Source organism: Lampris incognitus, chromosome 12 (assembly GCF_029633865.1).
Source record: "Lampris incognitus isolate fLamInc1 chromosome 12, fLamInc1.hap2, whole genome shotgun sequence".
Taxonomy (NCBI): Eukaryota; Metazoa; Chordata; class Actinopteri; order Lampriformes; family Lampridae; genus Lampris; species Lampris incognitus.
This window is the reverse complement of record NC_079222.1, coordinates 48,928,934-48,941,994: the sequence shown is the minus strand read 5'-3', so window position 1 is coordinate 48,941,994 and position 13,061 is coordinate 48,928,934. Positions and strand designations below refer to the sequence as shown.

General features: G+C 46.7%; 1 protein-coding gene across 2 annotated transcripts in view; it reads left to right on the top strand.

Annotated features, from left to right (window-relative positions):
• The window catches only part of ppp3ccb (protein phosphatase 3, catalytic subunit, gamma isozyme, b), a 37,630-nt gene that overhangs the window by 4,005 nt on the left and 20,564 nt on the right, over nt 1–13,061 (top strand). For both annotated transcript variants that reach the window (XM_056290535.1, XM_056290533.1), the window contains exons 2-6: nt 6,177–6,374; nt 6,733–6,857; nt 7,923–8,034; nt 9,879–10,024; nt 10,205–10,344. In XM_056290535.1, coding sequence (XP_056146510.1) covers nt 6,177–6,374; nt 6,733–6,857; nt 7,923–8,034; nt 9,879–10,024; nt 10,205–10,344 — 721 coding nt within the window. The remainder of the gene's footprint in view (nt 1–6,176; nt 6,375–6,732; nt 6,858–7,922; nt 8,035–9,878; nt 10,025–10,204; nt 10,345–13,061) is intronic.

Sequence of the window (13,061 nt, the reverse complement as noted above, 5' to 3'; positions counted from 1 at the left end):
GGAGTCGCCAGCCGCTTCTTTTCACCTGACAGCGAGGAGGTTTCGCCAGGGTGACGTAGCACATGGGACGATCACGCCATTCCCCCTAGTCCCCCCCTCCCCTCGAACAGGCGCCCCGACCAACCAGCTTCCCAACCGCAGACACGGCCAATTTTGTCTGTCGGGAAGCCCGACCAAGCTGGTGGCAACGCGGGGGTTCGAACCGCCTTCCTCGTGTTGTCTCCTTTCTGTGAGACAATGTGAGCACGAGGAATACCAATCTGTATGAAGTTTCAAGATGGCTGTTGATGATTCGGTTTGTCTTCCATCCCAGGGGTGAGCAATATGACACACTCCCAGTTAGACATTCTTCACAGTGCGTTTCTAAATGGTGGATGTTATCATAACATGGGGAAATACATTCCTTGCATAATTTTTTCAAGACCTGGTATTATGCCACCAGGTGCACAAGGCAACACAGCATACAAGCTATTTAGAAATCCAGCCTCCCTCTTGCGTAGACATTGGATTGACAAGATGGCGGGAAGCAGGGGTAATTAATATGAAGGATCCGTTTGATGGATTGGTAATGAAATCATTCCCTCAGTTGACGACAGAGTACGGGAGTGGAACACCAGTGAGGAGTTACGTTCATTCGGTTCCCCTCAACAGACGGAGGGTTGAGATCGGTTTTCCTGAAAAATTGCTCGTCAAATCCGTCTCTGCACGTAAAAATCATTTCATTAAATGCCAAACAAAGATAAGTCGCTCAAATATGTCTCGTGAAATGCCGTTTAAGATCATTCATAAACTGCATGTTGCTTGGTTTATAAGATCCAAGTACGATCCTGGCTGACCTATTATCTGGCCAAAATGTAATCCTGGCAAATCTACATGTTTCCATGCTTTCTGGGCATGCCCACCAAATGTTCTGGAATTTTGGAATAATGTTAAAAGGGAAGCTGATGGGACGCTCGGGATGCGAGTCAACATTGAACTCAGCCATCTGTATTTTAGGAGTAGATATTCTGTCAAGTATAAATATGTATTGAGAATTTGTTGATACGGGGCAAGGTGTTTTGTCACAGGTGGTGGTGGTGGTGATAAATCTGCTGATGTTTCGATTTAGTTTGAGAAATTCCCGGCTGTACTTCCACTTGAAAGGCGATCACACACAACGAAAAACAGATCGGACCAAGCTGCTTACCCGGCAGCCCGTCTTAACCGGCACAGAATTACAAATTAGGCCTCAGCAGTACACAAATATCAATATGAATTGTGATTACTGATGGTGTATGTGTGCATGCAGAGGCCATTCTATAGGATCAGGTCTTTTTTTGGGGGGGGGGGGTCTCAGCTCCTAATGAGAATGTGACATGCATACAGTGCCTTGCACAAGTGTTCAGGCACCCTGCTGAATCACTCATTTCGTTGGGTAGTCAAGTCAATTTTATTTTTGTAGGCCAATGTCACAAATGTGCCTCAGTGGGCTTTACAGCAACACAACGTCCTGTCCTTAGACCCTCGCGTGGGATGACAACTCCCTAAAACAAAACCCTTTAACAGGGAGAAAACATAGGAAGGAAGCTCAGGGAGAGCAACAGAGGAGGTGCCTCTCTCCCAAGATGCACAACATGCAACGGATGTTGTGTTTACACAATTTACGCAATACAACATGGAAAGAGGATAACAAAACTATAATGGAATTAGAAGATATATGAAGACTATGATCCCCGCCACCCTGAGAGCAGGGTAAGAGGTTTGGATAACGGATGGGTGGATGAAGAATATGATGAGGAGGATGCCAAGCAGTGTCCAGACGCCACCGGCACCGGCTGTAAAAAATGGGTGGTGGATCTGTAGTGATCCACCACCCATGGCAGCCATGTCGTAAGGCTCATTAGGGCTGATATCTGGCCTTCGTTGTTGTGTGCTGGTCCACAAATAACAGACCCCGACCCTGATAGGCTGTTAAAAATATCTGTCTTGCAATAAGTGTGAATTTTGAATTTTTTCCTAGCTTGGCTGATCATGCAAGTTTCCACTTCCGTGTGATTCAACTCGCTGGCCAGGTTATATCAGCCTTGCTATTTCTGCACTTTACATGCAAGACATGTGGCTTTGAAAGAAAGCCTGCAGTACTTTCACACATACTCGTGCCTACCGACACGGGGCTCCCGGTTCGAAACCTCGTGTTGCCTCCAACATGAGGTTGGCGAAACTCCTCACTGTCAGGTGAAAAGAAGCGGCTGGCGACTCCACATGTATCGGAGGAGACGTGTGGTGGTCTGCAGCCCTGTGCGGCTCGGCAGAGGGGGTGGAGCAGCAGCTGGGATGGCTCGTAAGAGTGGGGTAACTGGCCAGATACAACTGGGGAGAAAAGGGGTGGGGGGGGCAAAAAAAGAATATGAGAACTTAAATATGAAATGGGGAATTCTGATGTCAAATTTGGGTTTGAGATTAAAAGCAGTGGACTTGGGTCAAATCTTACAGTGCAGTGGAAATGGAGTCCTTTTCACCTGATTGGCGAGGAGATTTGTGCAGCTCCCTCACACTCATTATTAACAAAATTAAACTACACAGTCCTCACTTACATTTACAATCGAAAACCCAGGTCTTACCCAGCCTCACTCTAGAGTAGGTTGTTGCACCACATTGATAGACTGGGATTTCTTAGGAGGTGTTGATTCTCAGATGTTTCAGTGGAGAATTTTTGCTGCAGGATCACAGTTGTCTTGGTAGATGGCTAGAATCTTCTGTAAAATACCTCAGTTTCTGATTGAACAGAGTATTGCATGAACCAGTTCAAGGACTGTGGCATGATCTGAATCTGTGTGACCTGGTTTGGTTTCTGAGTTTTACGCTAAGTAGATCACTGGGACAGAAAAGACTTTATAGGACACATACAAGTGTATTCCAAAATAGCTGGTCTGTGTGTGAAAATGGGAGAGAATCATGGAACTGTGTGGATAGTGTGCTACCTTGTAATATCGGGTGAGATTGCAAGCTTGGTAAAGTTATAGTTGGTTGTTTGAAAGGGCAAGGTACAGCCGTGACCGGTAACTAACAGCTGTATCATTTGTCAGTATTAGGATTTCTGTCAACAGTCGTAATGATAAATATAGTTTCAAATTGAAATTGATTAGGCGTAAGTACAAATTGACTGGCATACTCAAGAAACATTTACTTTAAAATCTTTATTGTTATTTGTTACTCTTGTTACTACTATTTCACTGTATGCAGGTCCTCTGTACTCTAACACAACTTGGTTGCTATGGCATGGTTAAAATTAAATCCAAATTGATCGATGGGACTAATCCACGTGACTGTAGGTAGATCTCTCTGATTTAAAAAAAGACACTAGCAGGTAGTGGAGTGGCATCAATGGTGTCACTCCCAGTGGTGTGTCAACTCTGGGTTGTTTTCATTGACACACTTATGCATGTAAACACAATGATGTTCGAGCACTTTACGAAGTTGAGAAATGGCTGTAGTTCTATGATCCAAGTCCTCCTTTTTACAAGAACAATGAAAAACATCAACTCGAATAGAGTGGCAACCGCTCTTTGAGCAGTTGAAAGCAAGTTTGCTATGCTATTTTAGTTGTCATCCATCCAATCTCTATTAGTGGTCAAGTCTTCTGCTTCCGGTTTGGGAAGATGGCGGCGCAAAGTCACGTTTGCAGCGGCCTCACCCAGCACTGGTGTGGGGAGATTGCAGCGCGAACTTGCGTTTGTGGCGGCCTCACCCAGTGCCGTCCGTGTGGTGTCTTTGTCCACGTCTGCCTCTAGGTTTGTTTTGTCTTTGTTTCATGGCGCAGGATTGGCTGGAAGAACTTGGTCTGCTGCGTCCTGTGGGCCCAGGGACTGCGGCCCTGACCGGAGCTGCGCTCGAGGGGATAACACCAGGGGCGGTCTAACGGGATGTGGAAGCGGGGCAGGCTAAGCTAATTTCATTGCTAGCGCATGCGGACCGACAGTTCCGATAACACAGAGGGTGGTCTGGCGGCAGCCTCACCTAACGTTGACTGTGTTTTTGGTGTCGTTGTGTGGGGTGCGGGGAGGTGTGTCAAAGGTGTCTGGCTGGGAGAGCTGGTGTTGGATCGGCTGGGGGAGCCAGGTCTGCTGCGACCGGTGGGCCCAGGGACCATGGCCCTGCTGGAGCTGTGCCCAGGAGACACCAAGGGCAGTCTGACAGGACGCTAACACCAAGGGCGGTCTGACAGGACGCTAACACCAAGGGCGGTCTGACAGGACGCTAATAGGCTAAGCTAACTCTTAGCCCATGCAGACCAACAGTCACCCAGGCTGGAGTTCGTTCGCTGGACAGTGGAATTTTTGAACTGTGTTGCACTGAGTGGACTTTGTTCTTAAGTTTTTGTTTTTGTTGTTGTTTTTTTTGCTTTGCTCTCTCTGTTTTTGTGTGTCTTTGGGGGCGTAGGTTTTGGGAATTTTGGATGTGTGTTTTTGTCTTTTGTGTCGCACTGCCGTGGGCTGGGGGGAACAGAATTTTGTTTCTTTTGTATACACAAGTACATGAGAGAAATGACAAGAAATTGTTCCTGATTGCTGATCTGCGAATTGCAGACTTTCTAGGAATAAACCCATGATATGTGAATAGTACTGTCAGATAAATTTCACCACAGAGATTTGGTATGTCGCACTATAGTAGCTCATGTAGACTAGTTGTTGTTAGCTTTTTTTGCTTTGCCATCCATCTTTACAAACTGCTGTCACTAGAACATGTCTTCTTTGAGAAAATGTGTACCTTATATTGACTTTTCTACTTCTGTCAATGTTATAGCTTATCATTTACTTACCCAGACTATAGGGTTCTCAACATGGCTAATCACTTTTAACCAGGCTAGCTTTTGTTATGTACGATTCAGACAGAAATGGGTAGAGGTGTTTGATAAGGACTTCTATAACCCCCCCCCCCCCCAGTCTGGTCACTGTCATTGCACTGCCTCTTTGGCATTTTGTAACTGGCCTTCAGGTTTATGAAAAAAACAATATTTTTTGATCTGAACACCACTGATTAAGCAAGGGAAGCAATGATGGTTAGAGTTTTTCCAATTCAAACGGGAAAAGCAACTCCAAAAATTACCAAGCAAGATATCAGCGAGGAATATGTCCACAGCCGATGCAGCAATGTGCATGTGTGCTGCTGCTTTAGTAGATTGGAAAGTTGACGTGTGAACTCTAACATGACACTGCTGGTATAGAGTCAGGATTAGTCTATTAATATGGTGATAAAAAAATTACCATAACATCCCTAGTGTAAAGTACAACCTAGTATAAACCTGATCTTGGGGACTTGGCAATCAGTCTTTGACACATTATAGTTTTGTTACATAATTGGGAATGATAATTGTCCAGTTTGGTCATGTTCATGAGTGAAGGTAGGATGGAGCGGGAGATTGACAGGCGGATTGGTGCAGCATCGGCAGTAATGCGGACGTTGTACTGGACCGTTGTGGTGAAGAGGGAGCTGAGCCGAAAGGCAAAGCTCTCAATTTACCAGTCAATCTTCGTTCCAACCCTCACCTATGGTCATGAGCTTTGGGTACTTACCGAAAGGGCGAGATCGCGGATACAAGTGGCTGAAATGAGTTTCCCCTGTAGGGTGTCTGGGCTCAGCCTTAGAGATAGGGTGAGGAGCTCGGACGTCCGGAGGGAGCTTGGATTAGAGCCTCTGCTCCTTCGCGTCGAAAAGAGCCAGTTGAGGTGGTTCGGGCATCTGATTAGGATGCCTCCTGGGTGCCTTCCTTTGGAGGTTTACTGGGCACGTCCAACTGGGAGGAGACCCCACGGTAGACCCAGTACTCGCTGGAGGGAATACATGTCCAATCTGGCCTGGGAATGCTTTGGGGTACCCCTGGAGGAGCTGGAGGGTGTTGCTGGGGAGAGGGACGTCTGAAGTGCCCTACTTAGCTTGCTGCCACCGTGACCCGACCCCGGACAAGTGGCTGACGATGTGATGATGATGAATTGTCCAATTTTTAAACCATATCTTAAGTATTGAAGAATGAATATAAGACTCCACAATGTCTTCAAAATGGACCAACAGTTGCTGGGCGGGTATATGTATATATATATACTATGTTAATCAGGTTTGTAGCTGTGAGTAGCTCATTTGTTTAATCTCTTTCCCTTTTCTGTTTGTGTGTGTGTGTGTATGTGTATGTGTGTGTGTAGCGGTGCCATATCCTCCTGGTACACGTTTATCGGTCAGAGACCTGTATGTAGATGGGAGGCCCAGTGTGGAGGTGCTGAAGGGCCATCTTGTAAAGGAGGGCCGACTGGAGGAAGAGACTGCTCTACGCATCATCAATGAAGGGGCCAGTATCCTTCGTCAGGAGAAATGTATGCTAGAGGTGGAGGCCCCTATCACCGGTAAGCTTTACCTCTGACATCTGATCTCACGGGGTCACAGATAGTTTAAATGAGGGCCCTTCAAGGGAACTCTATCATTAAACAAGATGATTTCTAAAGTAAGAATTTCTTGAAAACCGGACAAGCTCACTGATGAACTCGCCCTTTCTCAGATAAAGCGTTCTGTTTATCTGGCTCGCCTGTGCTGATTTAGTCTTTCACTTTCATATCTAATCAGTCTATTTCTGCTTTGGTACCCGTTGTCTTCCTCAGTTGCCCATTCTTATTTGTTGCAGAGCAATTATTTGGTTTGTGCTCACAGGACCAAATTCTAAGAGAAAATAATCTAACAGTTTCCTTTGTGTGCATGTGTCTCGAGTGTGTGGCGATGTCCACGGACAGTTCTTTGACCTGATGAAGCTGTTTGAGGTGGGCGGATCCCCTAGCAGCACCCGTTACTTGTTCCTTGGAGACTATGTAGATCGAGGGTATTTTAGCATTGAGGTAAGTGTGTTTTGGTTTCATGCGTGTGTGCTTCTATACTTGCCATTTCAACTGAGTTGTGGCCCAGTTCCTGGTCTTGAGCTGAGTGGTGTTGGGTCATTAGTGGGAAATGCGAGGCACATTTACATACACAGCTCTCTCTCCCTTTTAACTGCCCTTACTTCCAACCCACCTTTAAAAGAGGCACTTGTGTATGCACACATGTAGTTACGTATGATGCATGGCCTCAAGGCTCTGTATTCCACTTTTTAAACAATTTGTAGAAAGTGCTGAATCAGCCAAGCTGTGGGCCGGAGGTAAGTCAAACTCAGTTTAGCTGTAGCTTGCGTAATATTTTTGTAGCTCGCTCCTGGTTTGCTTTATTTACAGCCATCAATGTTCCACTTGCAAACACATTATCCAGTTTTGATGCTTGTTGTTCAATATACACTCCAAAAACATGGATGACACAGGGCATCTCGGTGGCATGGCGGTCTACTCTGTTGCCTACCAACACGGGGATCTTCGGTTCAAATCCCCGTGTCACCTCCGGCTTGGTCGGACGTCCCTACAGGCACGATTGGGTGCCTGCCGGTGGGAAGCCGGATGGGGGTATGTGTCCTGGTGGCTGCACTTGCGCCTCCTCTGGTCAGTCGGGGCGCCTGTTCGGGGGGGGGGGGGGGGGGGCGTGATCCTGCCACGCGCTACATCCGCCTGGCGAAACTCCTCACTGTCAGTTGAGAAGAAGCGGCTGGTGACTCCACATGTGTTGGAGGAGACATGTGGTAGTCTGCAGCCCCCCCCCTCCCCCCGGATCGGCAGAGGGGGTGCAGCGGCGACCGGGACGGCTCGGAAGAGTGGGGTAAAAAAAAAACATGGATGACACATAGAACTGTCCTCTGGTGGTTCAGAATTTGCCGTACTGTAGGACCATGAAAGCATGGGGTGGATTTTTTCATGAACTGGCAAGGTGGTAAAGCAAGAATTGTAGAATGAATTCCATCAAGTGTTTTCACCTAATGTAATACCATAGGACACAGATAACCTCCCGTTTTATATCTTACTTGCTGGAATATCTGACTGCAGTGTGTATTGTACCTGTGGACTCTGAAGATCAACCACCCCACCACACTGTTTCTCCTCAGAGGCAATCACGAATGCCGGCATCTTACAGAATACTTCACCTTCAAACAGGAGTGTAAGTTATTCCGGCCGGGTCTCTCATCACTTTTATATGTGCAGAGTTTCTCTTTTTAAGGCCTTACCATCTGACAGAGTGTTTTCTAATAATACGAAATACTTATATTCAGGAATTGTACGCGCAGTAGAATATACAGTGCATCCGGAAAGTATCCACACCCCTTCACTTTCCCCACATTGTGTTATGTTACAGCCTTATTCCAAAATGGATTAAATTCCTTTTTTCCTCATCAATCTACACACAATACCCCATAATGACAAAGCAAAAAAGGTTTTGTAGACATTTTTGCAAATTTATTAAAAATAAAAAACTGAAATATTGCATGTACATAAGTATTCACACACTTTACTCAGTACTTGGTTGAGGCACCCTTGGCAGCAGCGATTACAGCCTCAAGTCTTCTTGGGTATGAAGCTACAAGCTTGGCACACCTATATTTGGGGTATTTCCCCCATTCTTCTCTGCAGATCCTCTCGAGCTCTGTAAGGTTAGATGGGGAGCGTCGCTGCACAGCTATTTTCAGGTCTTTCCAGAGACGTTCAATGGGGTTCAAGTCTGGGCTCTGGCTGGGCCACCCAAGGACATTCACAGACTTGTCCCGAAGCCACTCCTTCGTTGTCGTGGCTGTGTGCTTAGGGTCGTTGTGTTGAAAGGTAAACCTTCGCCCCAGTCTGAGGTCCTGAGCGCTCTGGAGCAGGTTTTCATCAAGGATCTCTCTGTACTTTGCTCCATTCATCTTTACCTCGATCCTGACTAGTCTCCCAGTTCCTGCTGCTGAAGAACATCCCCACAGCATGATGCTACCACCACCATGCTTCACTGTAGGGATGGTATTAGCAAGGTGATGAAAGGTGCCTGGTTTCCTCCAGACGGGACGTTTGGCATTCAGGCCAAAGAGTTCAATCTTGGTTTCATCAGACCAGAGAATCTTGTTTCTCATGGTCTGAGAGTCCTTTAGGTGCGTTCTGGCAAACTCCAAGCGGGCTGTCATGTGCCTTTTACTGAGCAGAGGCTTCCGTCTGGTCACCCTACCATAAAGGCCTGATTGGTGGAGTGCTGCAGAGATGGTTGTCCTTCTGGAAGGTTCTCCCATCTCCACAGAGGAACGCTGGAGCTCTGTCAGAGTGACCATCGGGTTCTTGGTCACCTCCCTGACCAAGGCCCTTCCCCCCCGATTGCTCAGTTTGGCTGGGCGACCAGCTCCAGGAAGAGTCCTGGTGGATCCAAACTTCTTCCATTTACAAATGATGGAGACCACTGGGCTCTTCGGGACCTTCAAAGCTGTAGAGATTTTTTTGTACCCTTCCCCAGATCTGTGCCTCGATACAATCCTGTCTCGGAGGTCCACAGACAATTCCTTTGACCTCATGGCTTGGTTTCTGCTCTGACATGCACTGTCAACAGTGGGACCTTATATAGACAGGTGTGTGCCTTTCCAAATCATGTCCAATCAATTGAATTTACTAGAGGTGGACTTCAATCAAGATGTAGAAACATCTCAAGGATGATCAGTGGAAACAGGATGAACCTGAGCTCAATGTTGAGTGTCATAGCAAAGGGTGTGAATACTTATGTACATGCAATATTTCAGTTTTTTATTTTTAATAAATTTGCAAAAATGTCTACAAAACCTTTTTCACTTTGTCATCATGGGGTATTGTGTGTTGAATGATGAGAAAAAAAGGAATTTAATCCATGTTGGAATAAGCCTGTAACATAACAAAATGTGGGGAAAGTGAAGGGGTGTGAATACTTTCTGGATGCACTGTATTTAGATCACATTTACTGTCGCCAGCTAGCTAAATTTCCATTGTGTATGTGTCTGTGTCTTTATCCTGTAGGTAAAATTAAGTACTCGGAGCGTGTGTATGATGCTTGTATGGAAGCATTTGACTGCTTGCCTCTGGCGGCGCTCCTCAACCAGCAGTTCCTCTGTGTGCATGGAGGTCTGAGCCCCGAAATCACTTGCCTGGATGACATACGCAAGGTTATGGTCTAGCTTTTCACCCTCGTCTAGCTCTAGTTTCGGGTTTAGCCTAAAACAACATCTCTTCACTGTCCAGGACCTGGATTTGATATAGGTTCAGCTCTGTTGTAGCAGTATTTCAGTTTAGATTTAGGTTACCCTCGGTTCAGTTGGATTACATGCTGATGTGCTTGTGTGCAGCTGGACCGTTTCAAGGAACCGCCGGCGTTTGGGCCCATGTGTGACCTGCTGTGGTCAGACCCAGGAGAGGACTATGGTTCAGAAAAGACTGCAGAACACTTCTGCCATAATAGTGTCAGAGGTTGCTCCTATTTTTACAGGTACATATTTGTTCAGAAAAATCAAACCCCTTTAAAGCCGCGGCACTAGGCAGTATCTTGGTTTTGCTTGCTTATTAGGGGCACACAGCTTTTATTTAAAAAAAAAAAAACAGTAATTGGTTGATATAGGGGTGGCACGGTGGCACAGTGGTTAGCACGGTCGCCTCACAGCAAGAAGGTCCCGGGTTCGAGCCCCGGGGTAGTCCAACCTTGGGGGTCATCCTGGGTCGTCCTCTGTGTGGAGTTTGCATGTTCTCCCCGTGTCTGCGTGGGTTTCCTCCTACAGTCCAAAGACATGCAGGTCAGGTGAACTGGCCGTACTAAATTGCCCCCAGGTGTGAATGTGTGTGTGTGTGTGTGTGTGTGTGTGTGTGTGTGTGTGTGTGTGTGTGTGTGTGTGTGTGTGTGTGCCCTGTGATGGCCTGGCGGCCTGTCCAGGGTGTCTCCCCGCCTGCTGCCCAATGACTGCTGGGATAGGCTCCAGTATCCCCATGACCTCAACTGGGATAAGCGGGTTAGATAATGGTTGGCTGGCTGGATGGTTGATATAGCAAATAATAGGGATACTTATTCTGTATAGTGGTTAGACTATAAAATGCATTCTCTGAGCAGTCTCAATAGCTGAATTTTGCAATGTCAATGCTGCCTTATTTCAGACAAGTAGCCCTGTTTGTTTTAGTGACATGACGTATGAATTATCCATTCAGGAACGACTAGAAATGATAATATTCACAGTTCTAGTCAATTTATTAGTTACTGTTAGTTAGGGGTGGGACGATTCACAGATCTCATGATTCGATGCGTCTCACGATTCAGGGCTTTGGATTCGGTACAATCCAGCGGACGCCTTGGTGAGCAAGAGACAAAACACCGCTGCGGTTCTGTTTTTCATTTATTTTAGAATCAGGCCCAACATTTTGGCTTTACCCAGGCACATATTCAAACGTAAGGCAAGTGCGAAAGTTCTAACAACGTTTTGTGCCATCTTTTCGTGATGTGTAACACAATTCCTTTACTTTAAGACTTTAAAAGCTACTAGAACGACCAATGACCGTGGTCATTTTGACCATTTTGGATTTTCAAAGTTTAACAACCTTGTGGGGGGGGGGGTACAGACCTGCCACTCCCTGAATGCTCCTAAAACTGCATATATTTGCATTAAAATGGGTTTTAGATCAATTACACAAAAACCCCATAGGGTGTCTGGGCTCAGCCTTAGAGATAGGGTGAGGAGCTCGGACATCCGGAGGGAGCTCGGAGTAGAGCCGCTGCTCCTTCGCGGCGAAAGGAGCCAGTTGAGGTGGTTCGGGCATCTGATCAGGATGCCTCCTGGGTGCTTTCCTTTGGAGGTTTTCCAGGCACGTCCAACTGGGAGGAGACCCCGGGGTAGACCCAGAACTCGCTGGAGGGACTACATGTCCAATCTGGCCTGGGAACACCTTAGGCTCCCCCAGGAGGAGCTGGAGGGCGTTGCTGGGGAGAGGGACGTCCGGAGTGCCCTACTTAGCTTGCTGCCACCGTGACCCCGACCCCGGAGAAGCGGCTGATGATGAGATGAATGAATGCACAAAAAAAAAGCTCTGATAAGATCTGCCTGAATCGACCATGAGCAGTTAAAATGACCGTGTGTAATTTGCGCGTCATGGTGTGCGTCACGTCGGTATTTATGAGGTGTGTTGTTTGCGTCATTTCCTTCACAACGTTCGGTTCTTTTTTACATGTCACATTTTATAGGCCTTGTTAGGTTTGTTAGGTCAGCCATATGTGTTTTCCGTTTTGTTCTTTGGGTATTGTCTCCAACACGTCTGGGTACAGCCGCTGTTTCAGACGCACCGTGACGACCACCGAGGCGTCGCAGGGTTTACAGGCGTTGGACGGCGGCCATTTTAAATTGTTTGAAAAATAGTAGTGTAACAATCATGCGTAGACTCACTAGCCCGTTGGCTAACGGGTTGGAGTCTTTAGTCGACTGGTTAGCGTAGTTGCCCGTGGTGCGGGAGACCCGGGTTCGCGTCCCGGCCGCGGCGGTTCCCGGCTCCCCCCTGAATTGGCTACGGTATTAAAGTTGTTCAAATGTTAATTTTGGTGTCAGTCGTTTCCTAACAGACATACTAGCACATGTAATGCGTTAGTATCTTCACGCGGCTTTGTTTTGCGCCTCATATACGTAGATCCACTGATAACAATAAGAACACAGCTATAACTTACTTCTATAGGTCCCGTTTGTGTCCTGTTTTAGCACATTGAAATTAACTATCCAGCAGGTGGCAGCATACTGAAGATCCGTCAAAGAGCGTAGGCTACGTAACAGCGTGGCATCATGGGTAGACATGTAGCCTATGTGTGTAGCTTTGTATTTGGGAAATGTTTTGCAAGTTTAGCACGTAAGGTCATATCAAATGTTGTCGCGACCTCCAAACACCTGAGTTATATCTGCAATCTCTGTGGCTCTTCGAGGAACGGTCTTACTCATAAGTGGCTCTCCTAAGGAAAATAGTGAGTACCACTGATATAGAGTTTAAAAACCGGCAGTCATTTTGACTGCCCATGGTCGTTCTAGGGAGGAGTGAAATCCCAGTCGTTCTAGTGTTGATAACACACGAACCGTGAAGACCTTCTCGAACGATTCGGAATGTGATCCCGCATCGTCCCAGCCCTAATTATCAGTAGCCAGTCATGTGTAGTTTTGTGGGGGTGATTTTCTACCCGTTGTTGCG